This window comes from Sceloporus occidentalis, unplaced genomic scaffold (genome assembly GCF_023333645.1).
Source record: "Sceloporus occidentalis isolate IW3139 unplaced genomic scaffold, rSceOcc1.0.p SCAF_1, whole genome shotgun sequence".
NCBI classification, from domain to species: Eukaryota; Metazoa; Chordata; class Lepidosauria; order Squamata; family Phrynosomatidae; genus Sceloporus; species Sceloporus occidentalis.
The window spans coordinates 181,065,218-181,082,915 of NW_028316981.1; the positions used below are offsets into that span (position 1 = coordinate 181,065,218).

At 43.5% G+C, this 17,698-nt stretch overlaps 2 protein-coding genes across 4 annotated transcripts in view; one reads left to right on the forward strand and one right to left on the reverse strand.

The window, feature by feature from the left end:
* Window positions 1-10,098, forward strand: LOC149322938 (selenide, water dikinase 1-like). The gene is made up of 8 exons (XM_089485096.1): window positions 1-366; window positions 2,553-2,656; window positions 2,866-2,973; window positions 4,035-4,189; window positions 6,390-6,480; window positions 7,552-7,651; window positions 8,547-8,759; window positions 9,383-10,098. Exons 1-8 carry the CDS (start codon window positions 57-59, stop codon window positions 9,610-9,612), a joined length of 1,311 nt encoding a protein of 436 aa, XP_089341222.1. The 5' UTR covers window positions 1-56; the 3' UTR covers window positions 9,613-10,098.
* LOC149322939 (NF-kappa-B essential modulator-like) overlaps window positions 8,088-17,698 on the reverse strand; it is a 20,247-nt gene continuing 10,636 nt past the window's right edge. For all 3 annotated transcript variants that reach the window (XM_089485085.1, XM_089485069.1, XM_089485077.1), the window contains exons 10-15: window positions 16,808-16,960; window positions 16,584-16,680; window positions 16,270-16,419; window positions 16,008-16,150; window positions 15,585-15,646; window positions 8,088-10,946 (exon numbers count right to left, since the gene is read on the reverse strand). In XM_089485085.1, the coding sequence (XP_089341211.1) occupies window positions 10,792-10,946; window positions 15,585-15,646; window positions 16,008-16,150; window positions 16,270-16,419; window positions 16,584-16,680; window positions 16,808-16,960 (760 nt within the window). In that variant the 3' untranslated portion in view covers window positions 8,088-10,791. The remainder of the gene's footprint in view (window positions 10,947-15,584; window positions 15,647-16,007; window positions 16,151-16,269; window positions 16,420-16,583; window positions 16,681-16,807; window positions 16,961-17,698) is intronic.

Genomic DNA, 17,698 nt, shown 5'->3' on the forward strand with positions numbered 1-17,698 from the left:
CTCCCTCCCAGTTCTCGCGAGAACAGGCTGTCGCTTTTGCTGGAGGAGGATCCAAAATGGCGGCGCTGGCGGGCTCCCCTTCTCCTGGGCTCCCTTCCTTGGCTCCAGCGGCGCCGACGGCGACAACGACGACCCCAAACCCTGCCCCTGCGCTGCCTCTAGGGCCGCCGGGCTACCGTCCCTTCGAGCCGGAGTCGGTGGGGCTGAGCCCCGGCTGGAGGCTCACCAGTTACGGGGAGCTGCGGGGCTGAGGCTGCAAAGTCCCCCAGGAGACGCTGCTCAGGCTCCTGGAGGGACTCAGCGGCCCTCGGCCGGCCTTGGCGGAGGCGGCGGGGGAGCCCGGGGCAGCGGCCGCCCCGACCCTCGGTGAGAGGAGCCAGGAGGGGAATGAGCCTGAGGGAGACAGCGAGATCAGAGCTGCATCCGCACCGCATGAGTAAACTACTTTGGCTCCAACAGTTTGACAGCAGAGTCTGGTGCCACAATAAGCGACCGATCCCAGAATTCCATAGCATCGAGCCATGGAAATTAATGTGGTGTTAAACTGGATTATTTATGCAATGCAGATGCAGCCTAGAGGTCCTAACCAGAAAGGAGGACAAGGCACGGCAAAATGGAAGGCAGTCATGAAAAATGTAGTAGGACATTACAAAATAAAAGCTAAAAACATTCATAGGAATATAAGTCCATTTTTATATACATATAAATTCATGCTTCTGAGTTATGTCCATAACAGGTGAAGTTTTGGAACTCCTGGACAGAAGGTTGAAATGTAGGACATGGCCTGGAAAAGGAGGACATCTGGTCACTAAGTGTGGAGCATGGTGGGACCCTATTGCAACAGGGGAGACTCTGAACAGCATTAACTAGTTTCTGAGCAAAGTCCAACTAGTTTCTGAGCAAAGTCCAAAGAGTTGTTATGTGAAGTTGAAGGCTTTCTTGGCCGGCATCCATAGTTTTTTTTGTGGGCTTTCGGGTTCTGTGGCCATGTTCTGGAAGAGTTTCTTCCTGACGTTTCGCCAGCATCTGTGGCATCTGGCATCTTCAGAGAAGCATTCTGTAAAGGTGCCAGCCACAGACGCAGGTGAAGCGTCAGGAATAATAAACTCTTCCAGAACATGGCCACAGAGCCCGAAAAACCCACAAAAAACTACAGCTGTTTGTTACCTTTAAAGTCCTACATGTTATTGGCCCAAGTTAGCTACACGATTGCCTTCTCCCGTATAATCCTTTTTGTACAGTCAGACTCTCTGGAGGACATTTACTTTGACCAGCCAAGGCTGGGCTGGCAGCTGTTGCCCAGAGCACCTTTTCATTTGCTGACCCCAGACTGGAAAGACCTGCCAGGAGAGATTTGACAGCCGAAAAAGCTGACTGCATTTAAAACAGTATTAAAGACATATTCGTTCTGGCAGGCCTACACAATCAATTTTTAAGTCATGACTTTTTAATTTGTGTATGTGCTTTTACGAGTATGTTTTAATAGTTTTATAGTATTGTGTTTTAACTGCAGGTTAATGTGTTAATTGTTTTGTATTTTAATGTGCGTAACCTCACCTCCAGCCTTGAGGAGAAGCTGGAAAGAAAATTATTTCTTCTTCTTTGTATTATTATTATTGGAGGCTTGAGAAAGTGTGATGGACTAAAGCTCTTCACATGGTGTGAGGTGACAGTTTTCAGTGCCTATATTGCAACCACTCACTCACAAACTCCAAGGTTGTGAGTTCAGTGCCAGCCAGGGGCTCCTGGTCAACTTAGTCTGGCATCCTTCTGAGGTTGCTAAAATGAGTACGTAGCTTGTTGGGGACAATTAGCTTACATATTATAAACCACATAGGGAGTGCTTAAGTGTGCTGATAAGTGGTATAGAAATGTACTTGCTATTTCCCCTTCCATGCAGTATGTTCCAGCCTATGGGGATTGCTACATTACAGTGGGCTCTTGGATGGGCTAAAGGCCACAGACTACACTTTGACTAATGCTCCCATTACGAGATACAGTTGGCCCTTGGTGTCTGCTGGGTTTGCTTCCAGGATCCTCCATGGATACCAAAATTCATGAAGTCTCAAGTCCCATTAAATACAATGGTGTAGTAAAACGGATTCCCTTATAAAACATGGCAAGATCCACATTTCCTTTTTGGAATTTATATTTTTAAAAAATATTTTCAACCCATGGCTAGTTGTCTCTGTGGGTTAAGAATCCATAGATACAGAGGCCAGCTGTACTGTCTTTTCTATTTTAATTCATCAACTTTTGTCCAAAATACATGGCAGAAATAATCCAGTTTGTTTTAACTGCCCCGGCTCAATGCTAGAGAATTCTGGGAACTGTCATTTTGTGAGACATTTAGCTGCCTCTGCCAGAGAGCTCTGGTGCCACAATAAAGTACAATTTCCAGAATTCTCTAACACTGAGCTAGGGCTGTGATCTCAAACTGGATTATTTCTGCGGTGTGTTTTGGACCCTAGTCTGAAGACAGGACTGTTCTGACCCCACAGTCAGATAGAAATACTTGTAGGGGTGCTGTAATGCTGGTGTTCTCTCCACAGGCATTGGGATGGACTCCTGCGTGATCCCTTTGAGACATGGGGGCCTATCCCTTGTACAGACTACAGACTTCTTTTATCCACTGGTGGAAGACCCATACATGATGGTGAGTGTAGAGGGTAGGAGAGTACTAACAGAAAGGGTGGGTGGGAGAAGTTGCTGACCACTTAGACAGAACCCAGTTATGACTGTGGTAGAGCATTGTACATTTGTGCTGGGAGGTGGCAAGCCTGACATTTGAAGTTCATTAGGACAATTGTTTTGTGTTTCATCTTTTTTCGTATTCAACACTGTTGCTGCTTGTGTTTCATATAGGGCCGGATTGCCTGTGCCAATGTGCTGAGTGACCTATACTCCATGGGTATCACAGAGTGTGACAACATGCTTATGCTGCTGAGTGTGAGCCAGAAAATGAGTGAGGAGGTGAGAAGCAATGCTATTATAATCAAAACCTGCCTGTATATCCTTTATATAACATTCTTTATGTAATCAGACTACCACTAAGTAAGGACATCACTTGTTTGGCTCAGACATGCTACACCAGAAACTGCTCTTTGAGCCTAGATGCTGCCAGGGCAATGGAGCCAGTGGTACCTTGGAAAACTATAAAGGGAAAGGGGGCATTACTCAGTGGTAGAACATTTAATGCAGAAGCTGCCAGGTAACTGGAATTTTCAGTTAAAAGGATCTGATGGAAGGTGATGAGAGAAGGTGGCTCTCTGGATCAGAACATAGATATGCACTGCAGGGCTAAACTAAAATATAGTCTGTCTTAGTATAAAGATACTTCTGCTTAAAAAAGAAAAGTATATCTTGACCTGAATCAGACTGCTAGCCCGAACTAGGGTACATTCAGTATAGAAAGAGATCTTATAGCACCTTTGAAACTAACTGAAAAAAAGAAGTTGGTAGCATAAGCCTTTGTAGACTGAAGTCTATAAAAGCTCATGCTGTCAACTTTTCTTTCAGTTAGTCTCAAAGGTGCTACAAGATGTCTCTTCATACTCATTCCACAGACTAAAATGGGTATATCATTGTAGGGTACATGCAGTGAATCAGTAAGAGTGTGGGAAAGCAACATCTATGTAAATTCCACTGAAGCAGTTATTGGGATTATTGGGACTAATAGTGGGAGTCATAATTGAATTTTAAGGTTTATGTGCTTAAATACATTAATGCAGTTTTTCTAGGACAAAACCTAACTGGGACTTGTGTCAATGATTATTTGCTGAGATAAGATGAAGACACCCTGAGTCAATTCAAACATCTTGCTAAATCTTAATTTGCACTGATCTTGATTCAGAACTCAAACCTGGCTTGTATATCCATATAAATAATCAAATTATGGTTTAGAGTGGTGTAGCTGCTTTTGTTTTCTGTACAGCACTCCTCTTTCTATGGTGAAACAGCTTCCACTAATGTGAAGGAACAACTGAAATAATGGCTTGCCAGTTTCCTGAATCATTTATCATATTTTCATCCAGGAACGGGATAAAATCATGCCACTGATAATCAAGGGCTTCCGGGATGCAGCAGAAGATGGTGGCACCTCAGTAACTGGTGGGCAGACAGTCTTGAATCCTTGGATTATTGTTGGAGGGGTTGCAACAGTTGTTTGTCAGCCCAATGAATTCATCATGTGAGTATTGGGATCTCAGCGTGAGAGAATTTGAGAAAGTTGCTCATGTATTTTTAGAAAAGGTAATTGTTTTGTAGTGTCATTCGCGTATGAGAGATAGTGAGGATAAGTGCAAGATTAGAGTTGCTGAGTCACATTGGAAGAGAGAAAAATATCTTAGTTGAATTTGGGATTGCTCAGGTTTGCAAGAGGAAACTTTTAGGCTGGGGAATGGAAAATCCTCCTTCCGATTCCAGGGCAACCTTGGCATATGAGCCCTTATTGTGGCTCCCAAATCATGTGCAAAATAAAACAGTAGTGACCCTAAAATAGTCTCAAGCCATATAATGTCATCTGGTGCTGAGATAAGCAGTACAGGCTTTGTAAATATACTGCATAGGACATTTAAAAAAATTATATGCAAACACTCCTTAGAGCTTCATGGCCATGAGTACCCAAGGGCTGGTGCAATATATGTAGCAGTACATTGTGGATCTGGCTGGAATATGTTGATATGACAGTGTCAGATTTTAAACCTGCTGTTGAGATTTAGGATTATGGTGGTTTTGGAGACTTGTAGAATATGAAGCATTTTCTGGCAGAGAAGTTTGGTATGCTTGTTGTGTCAAATGGAGAGTTTCCAGCTGAATCCAGGACACAGGAACTAATTCTCTTGAGAGAGGGCAATCTCAGGCATCTTAAAGTTATTGTATGCTGCTACTGAAGAAATCTGCCTTGGACCTGAAGTATGTGACAGCTAACATTTAATTCTTGAGAAGAATGCTTGATTGAGTTACTGATGGCCAATTTCAAATACTTTTGGATGAAACTGCATCTTTAAGTGGAGTTTCAGGCAAAGTTTTGGTATGGAGATAGCAACATGCTGCTGATAGGAAGATAAGGTTAAAATCTCTAGGTGCATAGGAGAAGTTTTATGTAGACCAGTACATGTTAACATAAATCCTTCTTTAGTGGTATTTTTGATTGAAATTCCTCATAAAATCACCACTGCAATAGGCAAAGGCTTTCTTATTTTTCCAGGCCTCTTAATGTACCTTTTATATTTTTCTTTCTCTGGGTTTATTTTCAAGCAGTATTGGGACTGTTAATAATAATAATAATAATAATAATAATAATAATAATAATAATAATAGGTTTTATTTATATACCGCCCAATCACTGGGAATCCGAGCGGTTTACAATAGAGGGGATAACAGACAGTTCCCTGCCCACAGGCTTACAATCTAAAAGACACGACACAAAAGGGGAAGGGAATGGTGAGGGGGGAGGGAATCAGGTCCAGCATTCTTCTCTCCCTCTGAGGCCTGGACCAAGGCAGATGGACCGGAGGGAGGGCTCTTCTTCTTCAGGCTAGCCCCTGATGGAACTGGGCCAGCCTACTCTCTCCCTCAGAGGCTGAAAGATGACAGTTAGGGAGGGAGGAGCCTCTTTCTTCAGGCTGGCCCCTGATGGAACTGGGCCAGCCTACTCTCTCCCTCAGAGGCCGAAAGATGACAGTTGGGGAGGGAGGAGCCTCTTTCTTCAGGCTAGCCCCTGATGGAACTGGGCCAGCCTTCTCTCTCCCTCAGAGGCCGAAAGATGACAGTTGGGGAGGGAGGAGCCTCTTTCTTCAGGCTAGCCCCTGATGGAACTGGGCCAGCCTTCTCTCTCCCTCAGAGGCCGAAAGATGACAGTTGGGGAGGGAGGAGCCTCTTTCTTCAGGCTAGCCCCTGATGGAACTGGGCCAGCCTTCTCTCTCCCTCAGAGGCCGAAAGATGACAGTTGGGGAGGGAGGAGCCTCTTTCTTCAGGCTAGCCCCTGATGGAACTGGGCCAGCCTTCTCTCTCCCTCAGAGGCCGAAAGATGACAGTTGGGGAGGGAGGAGCCTCTTTCTTCAGGCTAGCCCCTGATGGAACTGGGCCAGCCTTCTCTCTCCCTCAGAGGCCGAAAGATGACAGTTGGGGAGGGAGGAGCCTCTTTCTTCAGGCTAGCCCCTGATGGAACTGGGCCAGCCTTCTCTCTCCCTCAGAGGCCGAAAGATGACAGTTGGGGAGGGAGGAGCCTCTTTCTTCAGGCTAGCCCCTGATGGAACTGTTCTTGTTCTTATTATTGAATTAAAGTTGCTATTGTTAGTCATCGTAAGAATTTTGTTACAAAGTGGGGGGGGGGTATGTAAATAAGGTACTCTGAGCTTTTGAAGTTCTTTTTATTTTGATTCTAGGCCAGATAGTGCAGTTCCAGGGGATGTTCTTGTGCTGACCAAACCACTAGGGACTCAAGTGGCTGTGAATGCTCACCAATGGCTAGATAACGTAAGTGATAATGCAATGCAGCATATCTTCGGGGAAACCTTGGAAATGCTTTGGTGTTCCTATGTGCTGTGAGTGGGAAGTGATTCCTCCTCTCTACACTGAAGGAGAAGGGAAAATATTGCCAAGGTAATAGTGCAGGGATTAGTGCAAGTCTTAATCTGAAAAGCAGAATGGAAACTGTGTAGGCCTCCTGATGATAGACTGCAGCTATCAGCATTCCTCACTGTTGGCTTTGCAGGCTAGGGATTGTGGAAGTTATAGCAATAGCAAGTACATTTCTATACTGCTTATCAGTGAACTAGCACTCCCTAAGCAGTTTACAGTGTGTAAGCCAATTTCCCCCAACAAGCTGAGTACTCATTTTACCAGTCTACGAAAGGATGGCAGGCTGAGTGGACCTTGGACCCCTAGTCTTGGATCAGACCCACAACCTTGTGGCTGTAGTACTGGCATTTAACCACTGCACCACCAGGGCTCACCTAAGTTGTAGTTCAACAATGTCTGTCTGGAGTGGCACATTTGCTCACTGGTGTTAAGAGAGAGATACAGTGAGACTAGGGAGATCTGGGTGCACACTTTAGCCCAGTCCCAAATCTTATTGGGTGATAATGACTGTTTGCCTAATTTATTGTAGAACTAATCCAGTTAATATTTTTAGGGGTGGAGTGAGTACCATGTATATAGCATTCATAAGCTCTTTTAAAGAAAGGAAAGCACAGATAAAATATAAGATGATGGATAAGGAGAGGGACTATCAACAATGGTTAGACACAACTGAATATTTAAATTTAAAATGTAGATTTAAAATATAGACTAGTGCAGATCTGTAAAGAGCCCATTCCCATCCCTGCTTTGAAGTGATATCCCCATCCTCAAGGACATTTACCATATAAAGAGTGGCAAGTCATTGGGCAAGAGGTTTGTTGCAGCAACAAAGCTACTGCCTTTCCATCAGTAGAATGGTTTTATGAAAATTTTATTAAGATGTTCTGGACTGAATTGATTTGGGGGTGGATTGAGGTCCCTGACTGTTCTAGTGAATAATAGTAAAGTCTTTTATTTCTATTCCAGCCAGAGCGGTGGAATAAGATTAAGCTGGTGGTTTCCAGAGAAGATGTTGAACTGGCTTATCAGGAAGCCATGTTCAGTATGGCTATGCTGAACAGAACAGGTAGGGGACCTCAAATGAGGGCTTAGATCTGTACTTACTACAACTCACAAGTGTTGAGGACTGGCTTTAGGTAGCAGCTAGGGTAACAAATGCTACCCACATTTTTAGAACATAGAATATTATATTTTGGGACTGTTTTGTGGTAATGCTTAATCCACCTTAAATGCCAAGTTCGGCTAGAAAGATGTGGGCTAGACTTTTAAAAGCAAGATGTGATTTTTATTGTTAACAGTCATTTGTATTTCTCAAGATCCTCAGAGCATTTGAGTTTCAAGTACTGGTTTAAGGAAAATCTACCCTTAGATGAATGAACTTCATGGATGCTACTTTTATCTCACCTTTGTATTCTCTTTTAAAAAGGGAAATAAGTTTTAAAAGTGTGGAATTATAATAGCCTTGTTTTTACTGATATACTAGAGCGCCTTCCTTTTTACAGACAAAGTTCAACCCATTTTTCTACCCCACAAAAAGCTGCTGGGGGGATGAAAATCATGAATTTCAGATGTACAGAATTCTATGGCAAAGTAACAGCGATGGCTAAACCAAACTGATTAAGTCACAACTTTACATTGTAAGGTTACAGTGGCAATTGCAAGGTAAAACCCAACACAGTGATTGTGTTAGCATTCAGCAGTGATGTAACAAGAAGAGGTTATGCTTAAATTGATTGGGTAGCAGCTAGCTTAATATGCCTTCAGGTTCTGGTCTCCTGAGCCTGATTTTCTTGGGAGCTTCTTAGTATGAAGTGATGTCACACGTATTTGCATGCTACACAGGCTGCTGCCACCAGCCTCCTGATGGAAGAAGCAGAAAGGACTACTGAATGGGTCTTGTTTAGTTGTAGGCCAGGCAGCAGTTCTCAGTTGTATCTCTAAATTTTCTTCTCACATTCCAGCTGCCAGTCTGATGCACACTTTCAATGCACATGCTGCCACAGACATTACAGGATTTGGGATTCTGGGTCATGCACAGAACTTAGCCAAACAACAACGCAGCGAGGTGTCATTTGTCATCCACAATCTGCCCATTATCGCCAAGATGGCTGCCATCAGCAAAGCATGTGGCAATCGGTCTAAGCTCCTACAGGGGACATCTCCAGAGACATCTGGTAAGAATGGATAACATAGGTCAGGAGTGGATAGATGAAGATCTAACAGTAAATCATTGAGTGATTTGCATTTGATCTAAGATTTCTGACTTACTGTTGTTTTAACAATAGCAACGGAAAGTGGCTTAGCATCCTAAACTATATATTGCTAAAATGAAGGAAAATGAGTAATAAGAAGCGGCAGGCTTTGAGAAGAATTGAGCTCTCTCGTTTTGGCACTGACAACAAATACAGCGTGGGCGCGCCATACACGGCCTTGAGCATACGCGCTCAAGCCGCAGGGCGGAAGGGGTGGTGCGTCCCATTCAATTGAATGGGTGCGCACGCTCGTTGCACCCCGTGCGCTCCTGCGCCACCGCGCCGCCACGCACGAGCCCCATTGTTTCCAATGGGGCTCGAGCATAGGCGGAATTCGCCTTACGCGGCGGGATCCGGAACGGATCCCCCGCATAAGGCAAGGACGGACTGTATTTGGATTTTCTTTAAGCCTAACTGTATGTTATCTTTTGATTTTAAAAAGCAGATCCCACAAGTCTAAAACATGCCCACTCCAGGTAGAGTAGGGATGGTGGGAGGTTAAACCTGTCTGTGGCCTTAATTTGCTAACTTTTTTTTTATGACAGGGGGGTTGCTGATCTGTTTGCCCCGAGAGCAGGCTGCCCGGTTCTGCGCTGAAATAAAGTCCCCCAAATATGGAGAAGGACATCAAGCCTGGATCATTGGCATTGTGGAAAAGGGCAACCAGACAGCTCGCATCATTGACAAACCACGTATTATTGAAGTGACACCTCGTGGAGCCAGTGCTTCCCCTCAAGATAACAATTCTAGTGCCAGCCCTGAAACAGTTTCATGAGGTGGTGGAATGACTTTCTTCTGTCCACCATAGGTTCTGATCTTGAAAAGGGAATCACATTGATATTCTGGCTTAGAGCACCATTGCCTTCTATACTGTTATGATACCCAAAATATGGTCTGTCCCTTAGTTGGTGACTGGTTCTCTCCTGTCAATTGATGTTAATTTTGAAGATGCAAGAAGGTAAATTGCTGACATACATTGATCTGAAGATGATAACTTGAATTATTTATTGGAATTGTTCTCCCCTAGCTTTTGGTCAGACTGAGCAGCTGGTCCAAAAGGAGGGTGGGTAACTTAAAAGCCATTTGGTTGGGCAGAGGTCTCTCCTCTCTTCATGAAGCACCTCCCTTAAAACCCAGTTCTGGGTGTGGAGGAGCAGAAGAACCCTAGAGGAGCAGTATCAAGCTCAGCTACATGGATTGTTCCTTGGGGTGTAAATTATTGGTGATTTGAATGAATTAAAAAACTTGATTTCTACAAGCAGTGAAGGACAGTGTGTTTTTATACTATTCACATAGGTGGGAGGTGCCTGGCTTAAGGAAAGTCACTGCTGTTCTTGAACTTTGCTTTAATTCACTTAAGATAAATGACATTTACAGCTACTCTTGATATCAAAGAAGGATAAACAAGCAGTTTCAACTGGGAACAGCTCTTAAAAAGCAGAAAGAAAAAAAACTTGTTCCCACCCTTTTGTGTGGTTTTCCTTATCACAGTTTGGCTGAAGAAATGTTTAAGGCACTGTTAGGGCAGCCTGGGGTGTTCTTCCTGTGAGCAGGGAGGCACATATGAGAAAGAACTAGTAGTCTTCATGTAGAAGAAGGTTCTTATCACCACTATAGAGAGAGCTACTGGCAGATAAATAATCAGTGCTTGTTACCCAAAAGGGGTGGCCCAATCCCATGTGTCCCTGACATACCACAGATCAAACACTTGTTTCACATAAACCAAGAATAGTGCAAATCCCCTTTTCCCATGGCTATGGTAGCCAGGCCCTGAAGAAGAACAGTAGCAGGCTCAACCATTCTCATAGGAGGAAAAATTAATAGCATACATGGGCATGAGCAAACAGTCCATGATCTTTGCTCTACAGTCAAGTGTCAGTAGCTGAACCGCTTGGTCCTGCTTAAGGCAATGCAGCAAAAGGACATCATAGACTGGAACTCTCCTTCCTTCATGTCACTGGATGCAGTCCATGACATGGATCTGTAGTGTGTCCATGTCTGGAGCTTTGTACTGGCATTTAGGACAACAGTAGTTAGGCTGTTCTTCAGCAAAGCTTTGTCTTTGACCTGCCATCACTAGGGGTGCTCCATTCCATCCCATTGGGTAATCTGGAATGACAAGGAGGGGAAATGAACAAATTGGATACAGGATGAAACCTAATCTACATAGCTTGCTCCTCTTGTGTACAGTATGTGCCTTCAAGTAATTTGTCAACTTATGGTGACCTCATGAATATACCAGCCCTTTATTTCTGGCTAGCAACAATGGCAATGGTTACACATTGCACTTTTGGTTATAGCTCTATGCCGGGATTGGCATCTTGTGGCCTTCCAGATGTTACTAAATAGTTCACATAAGCCCTAGTGAGTATAGCTAATGGCAAGGGATGACAGGAGTTGTAACTGAACAGTATCTGAAAGTCCACAAGTTGCCCATCCTTGATCTAAAGAAAGTGGAACAGGAAAATGAGAGTATCACTTCTGCATGCTTAGAGACTGTTTAAATACCATATTAAGAGAAATGCTTAGGAAATAATTTATACTGAAATTCAAGGAGGCACAAGTGTGGTTAACAAAAAGAGAGAAACACACCTTTTCAAAAGAACAAAATTCTTTTCCAGAAGAGGCAACAACAACAACAAACCACAAGTTGAAAAGAGTCAAATGATCGGGGAGGGGGGGAATAGTTCAGATGTTAGAAGCAGAAAGTCAGCATGCTGGCACTTTAGACCATTAGACAACTAAGGAGTATTGGTAAAGAATAGGGAGAAACTTAATCAGTTGTGAATCTGAAGGCTTTCACAGCTGGAATCCATAGTTTTTATGAGGTTTTTGGGCTATGTGGCCATGTTCTGGAAGAGTTTATTGCTGTCATTTCACAGACAGATGCCTAAACAAAAATTCCAGCCATCACCCAGGACAAAAAAAGAAGCACAATAAAAATACTGGTAGACCAGGCAAAAAGGATCTGTGAACCCCACTTCCTGGAAGACAAATTGAAGGACCTGGACTGAGCTCTACAAATATCAGCAGGGCTGCCAGGCCCAGAAAAACTCGTAAGAGTGAAGATAAACTACCACCAAAGGGAAGATATTTTACCAAACATCAAAGGAGTCACAGACAAAATAGGGAAACTGATGAAGAAACACAACTTCCAAATGATCTACAGACCAACCAAGAAAACCCAGAAAAGGACAGGAGAGACACTGTCATGACTGCAGGAATTTACTGCATACTGTGCAGCTGTGGACAAGTCTACATAGGGACCACCAAACGCTGTGTTCAAACACTAATCAAGGAGCACAAGAGACACTGCAAACTGGGTCAGCCAGAAAAATCAGCAGTAGCAGAACACATTATAAACTTTTCGGGGCATAAAATGCTGTTTGAAAACACTGAAATTCTGAACCATGTCCTCAACTGTAGTTCAGAATGCAGAGAAGCCACTGAAATCCATAAACACAGACAACTTCAACAGCAAAGAAGAAACACTTAAACAAAGTAGCTACCAGTCCTGAAAACCACCAAAATGAAGACCCAGCAAATGCAGATGAAAACCACCCAGGGTCAGGGGGATTTCCCAGCAGACAATGGATCATTCATTCATTAGACACCCTGAGGCCTTGCCATTCAACAACAGACCAACACAGAGATTAACATGTAAAGCACATGCTCTCAACCAAGGGGCACACTTTGTGTGTGTGTGTGTGTGTGTGTGTGTGCATGTGTACACACACACACACCACTCTCTTCCATGCCAGCATTCTCTGAAGATGCCAGCCACAGATGTTGGAGAAATGTCAGGAATAAACTCTTGCAAAACATGGTCATATAGCCCAAAAACTCCACAAAAAACTATGAATCAGTTGTGTCTGTTTTGAATGCCCATTTTCCTCTCAAGAAAGCCATTTGACAAACTGAGTTGAAATGTAGGTGAAAATGTATGAATAGTAATAGTATTACTGTAATATTAAAAAGTCACCAGCAGATCTCCATGCAAGGATTTCAAACTAGCTGTTTTACATTTCATTTAACAAAACGTGCAGAATCACTTTAGTCAGGAGGACTGGAAAGCTGTGAACATACTACTGTTTTACTTTATTAAGATGAAGGAAATTATTGGCCAGGTAACTTCATGTTTATTTCAGTAAGTTGCTGAAAAATAGTATTAGTTCTAGAAAGGAAAGTCCTCCCTTTCCAATTTTATGCAGTTCTGCTGTGGGGGGTCAGCAAGAGAAAAGAGCTGATAGTAATTTCAGTCATGGACAGAAGCAATCTAAGGGCTGTTCCAATAATCTGTATTGGGATCACCACTCTTAACTTGATTCAAAATGGTTTGGCAAGCAATGACATAGCCATATTTTCAGACTTAGGGTGATGAAAACAAAGGAAGACTGAAGAATCTCCCAAAACATCTCTATGGGTCTATGTAACTAATGTAAGGTAGGGTGGGGCACAAAATTCCAGTGGCACAAAGAAAAATGGAAGAAGTGGTGACTAACCAGGGAAGAAACTATAAGGTCCCAGATGCAGTACAGAGCTACTTTGCAGGCAAAGAATTAGAAAAGTAACTGAAAATGAAATTGAAAGTACTGTAATACCTTCATATAAATCTTTGGTGTGGTTGCATTTGGAATACTTTGTATAGTACTGGTTACTCATGCCTCTACAATATGCAGACAAAGGCAACAGAAATGTAGGATTCTGAGCAGGTAAAATTGATTTTAAAACCTTTTGGTTCAATTGAAGTGGGTGGGCTAAATTGTGAAGAGCAGCAAAATTTCTTCAAGTTCATCAGTTTGCCATTACCAGTTAGCAGAACTGACTAGGGATCCTTTTTATATATTTTGTTGTTGTTAATTGCCTTCGTATTGATCTTGACCCATGGTGACCCTATGGATGAGACATCTCCAGGCTCCCCTGTCTTCTACTGCTCTGCCCAGCTCCTGCGAACTCATATTAGTGGTCTCTTTAATAAAGTCTAGCATGTGGCCTTCTTCTCTTTCTACTTCCCTCCAACTTTCCTAACTTTGGGCCTGAACAGACAGGCCAAAATTAAGCTGCTTCGAGCCACTTTGGAGGTATGCTGTTTAAATGACACATGCATCTTAAGAGGCCCGAAGCTGCACCAAAGCTTTGCTCCAGTCCTTAGAACTGGAGCATGGTTTTGGTGCAGCTTCCAGCCTCTTAGCATGCATGCTTCATTTAAACTGGCCCGAAGCAGCTTTATTTTGGCCTGTCTTTTCAGGCCCATTATTGTCTTTTCCAACAATTCATGCCTTCTTATAATGTGTCCAAAGTATGATTGTCTAAGTCTTGTCATCTTGGCTTTTAGGGATATTTCTGGCTTGATCTGATCTAAGACCCATTTGTTTGTCCTTTTGGCTGTTCATGGAATCCTCGGCACTCATCTCCAGCATTACATCTCAAATGAGTTGATTTTTCTCTTATCTTCTTTCTTAAATGTCCAGCTCTCACATCCATACATGGTAATTGGGAATAAAATTGCTTTTATATACTAGGAAATGGTAAAGCTTGTGGAGCTTCTTAGGTGTAGAAAGGAAACCATCGTGGTACAGTGTCTTGAGTGTTGAACTATAACTATGGAGACAATGGTTAGAATCCCTGCTTGGCCATGGAAACCCACTGGGTGACATTGGGCAAGACACACTCTCTCAGCCTCAGAGGAAGGCATGGGCAAACCCCCTCTGAACAAATCTTGCCAAGAAATCCTCATGATAGGTTCACCTTTCAGTTGCCAGAAATTAGAAACTATTTGAAGGTACACAACAACAGGTGCAGAAAAACATGTAGAAAAAGAGAACATTTATGCAGTAAGAGATTTATAACATTAAGCACTGTACAGCGTATTACAGAGAAATAGTTTTATCTCTCAAGTACTGGTACTTGGGTGCTCTCAGTGATTTAGCAGGAGATTCAGATGTATAAAATGCAGTAGTTCACACATTAACTATCTGGAATTCACAACCAAAAATGTGACATTCAGTTAGGTGGTCTGAATGGGGGCTTGGCAATTTCATGGAGGAAGGTACATCAAGGTTGTTGACACCTCATAGATAGTATTTCACTGAGCAGTAGTTCCTACAAGACAATAGTGAGACACAGGCTATTGCCTTCAGGTCCTCCTTACAGGCTTCTGGAGACATTTGGCCACTGTCCAGAAAGTGAACAGTGGACTAGATTAGGTAGAACAGCAGTATCGTACATAATGCTATGGTGGCATAAGTGGTACTCAATTGCTTATAGTAGTCAGTTTTACTATAGTAATCCATCTCTATACAATACTATAGTTGTGTGCCTACAGGTTATTTCCAACTTATGGAGACCCTAAGGCGAATCTATCATGAGGTTTTCTTGGCAAGATTTCAGAGGAGGTTTGCCATTGCCTTCCCCTGTGGTTGAGAGCATGTGACTTGCCCAAGGTCACTTAGTGGGTTTCATGGCCAAGCTGGGAATCCAACCTTGGTCTCCAGAGTTGTAGTTCAACACTCAAACATCTATGCCACATAGGGTTACCAACAAAACAAGTAGTGGCAGAACCCTTCCAGCTGACTGGCTTGACTCATTTTCAGGCCTCAATGAATCATTAAGTATTTATCCATGAATGAAAGAGATGTTACTGGAGTTCCATGTTCTGCTTGTTTTCCTTTCTACTTGTTTCACTCTCTGAGTTTACTTCTTGATACCCAAGGTGGTTGAAGATCTTGAGACAAGCACAACACTTACCTGGTAGTGGAGGAGTTGGGCGCATATCTGAATGGCGATTCCTCATCTCTTCTATAAGAGCCCTATTTGGTTAAGGAAGAAAGACAGTTTAGATGCAATACTAACCCCTTCTATGGCAGAGATACAAGCTTATTGCCTCTAGTCACTGGCCCAGGACCTACTCTGCTGATAGCAATTTTAGAGAAATGATTTGGATTTCCATTAGGCTTTGGCTACTAGGGTTGAGCTCTTGGGCTCATGATTGCATTCAAGAATAAACTGTCATTTTGCAAATGTATTGGTCAATAAATAAGAAAGCCAGACCCCGTATCCATCTTATCCAGGGTCAAAAACTGAGCATAAGACATTAATATTGCAGCTAGGATAGACAAATGGTTGGCCCACAAACTGTGTGTTCCTCTCAGTCCACCTGTGACTACTCACCGGCTGGCCCCCTCAGAGTCTGCTTTCAGTTTCTCATAATCTCGTTGCAATTGTGCAAGTTGCTCCAGCAGGGCCTCTCGCTGTTCATGTAGCTTTTCACGAGCCTGACGCTCTGCCAGGAAGTCTGTCTTATAAATATCAGCCTGAATGGAAAGGATGAGATGGCAGTTCATTTTACTCTAAGCTCCATGGATGGTTCAGGCCCCTTTATCCCTTTTCTGGCATGGCTACTATATTCAGATACAAATCACTCCCTACTTACTTGTGCCTTGAGGACAGGGACCGTCTCCATGATAGCTTTGTGGTGTTCAGCCTCGTCTTTCAGCTTGTCAATCAGCTCCTGCTTGGCCACCAGAGCCTCCTCAGCCTCCTGTAGTTGCTGAGACAATTCAGTAAGCTGCAGGTCCAAGCCCTATAGAAGGAATAGGGAGACAGTGGTTGTGCTACAGAAGATGTGAAGCTCAACAGGCATAAACAAATCCTCCTCCCACCCCTGGTTCAAGTTCTCCCACTCTCCATTCTCTGGTCATCTCTAGCAACAAGGTTTTAGATTACAGTAAATCTAGTTTCTCCCACCTTGCTCCGCTTCTCACTTTCCACACTGGTTTTGATATGAGTATCATACTCCCGGAAGAGCTCGTGATAGGCCACTTGGAGCTGGGCTAGCTTTCTCCTATATAGGGGGAAGGGAATAGATATGGGGACACATTATTGTCACACAAGGCTCAGACCCTGCTCTATTCTCCACCAGATGTACTCCCTCTTCCTCTGGGCTTTGCTTCTCCCACCCCTGCACTTACTTTTCCTCTTTGCCGCTCTGCCGTTCCACCCGTAGGGCACTTTCTAGGTTTTGCACCTGCAGCCGTAACTGATCCACCTGCACGCTGTGCTGTTTGGTACGGTCTTCAGCCTCTCTTTCAAGCTGCTGGAGTCGTGCACTAGCCTCATGGACCCTGTACACAACATGTCACAAAACACAATTTTACCCTTTTTAATCTGCTAGCCAAGATTCCACAGTGGACAGAACCTGTCCCACCCTTTCATCTCAAAAAAACATATACCATGATAGCATTAGTTCTAGCATTGTTTGGTTCAGTAAGTTTTCTGTGTAGCTTCTTGAATCTTCCTCACTAGAACCCTCACTGCCATCATCACCTTCTGAAACTTCACATGGAAAGTGTGCCATGTTTGAGGATTTGTATGAAACTGGGGGTCGCTCTGACCTTTCCATCATGGCTCCTTGCACTCCTGAAGAAGCAATTTGCCTACCTCTTCAGCAGCGCAAGTGGATGGGGTGTAATCACCAAGGAAACATCTCCAACTCTTCAGCATTTTCTATCATTTTCTCTTGTGAGTTCATGGAGTCTATGAAAACACACAGGAGGCATAGCAGGGTCCCCTCCCCTGGTTTAAAGTTTAAGAGTGACTTCTATCAACTGGGGAGGGATGGGCAGCCTTGTCCTTGGACAACTGGCCTCTTCTAGTGAAGATCAAACCTTTCTCCTATATTTTTGAAGATGAAATTCAGATACGCAAGTTTTTTGGCATTCAGAAAAGCCACAGATGAGAAAGGGCAATCTGTTGGTAATTTAGATCCAGGACACATTTACTCCCCAGCTGTTATCACAGGATCTCTCCCAATCTGAAGTCAGGGTGTCTGAAGAGCAAAGGCCAAGCAGCCAGCCTCCCTG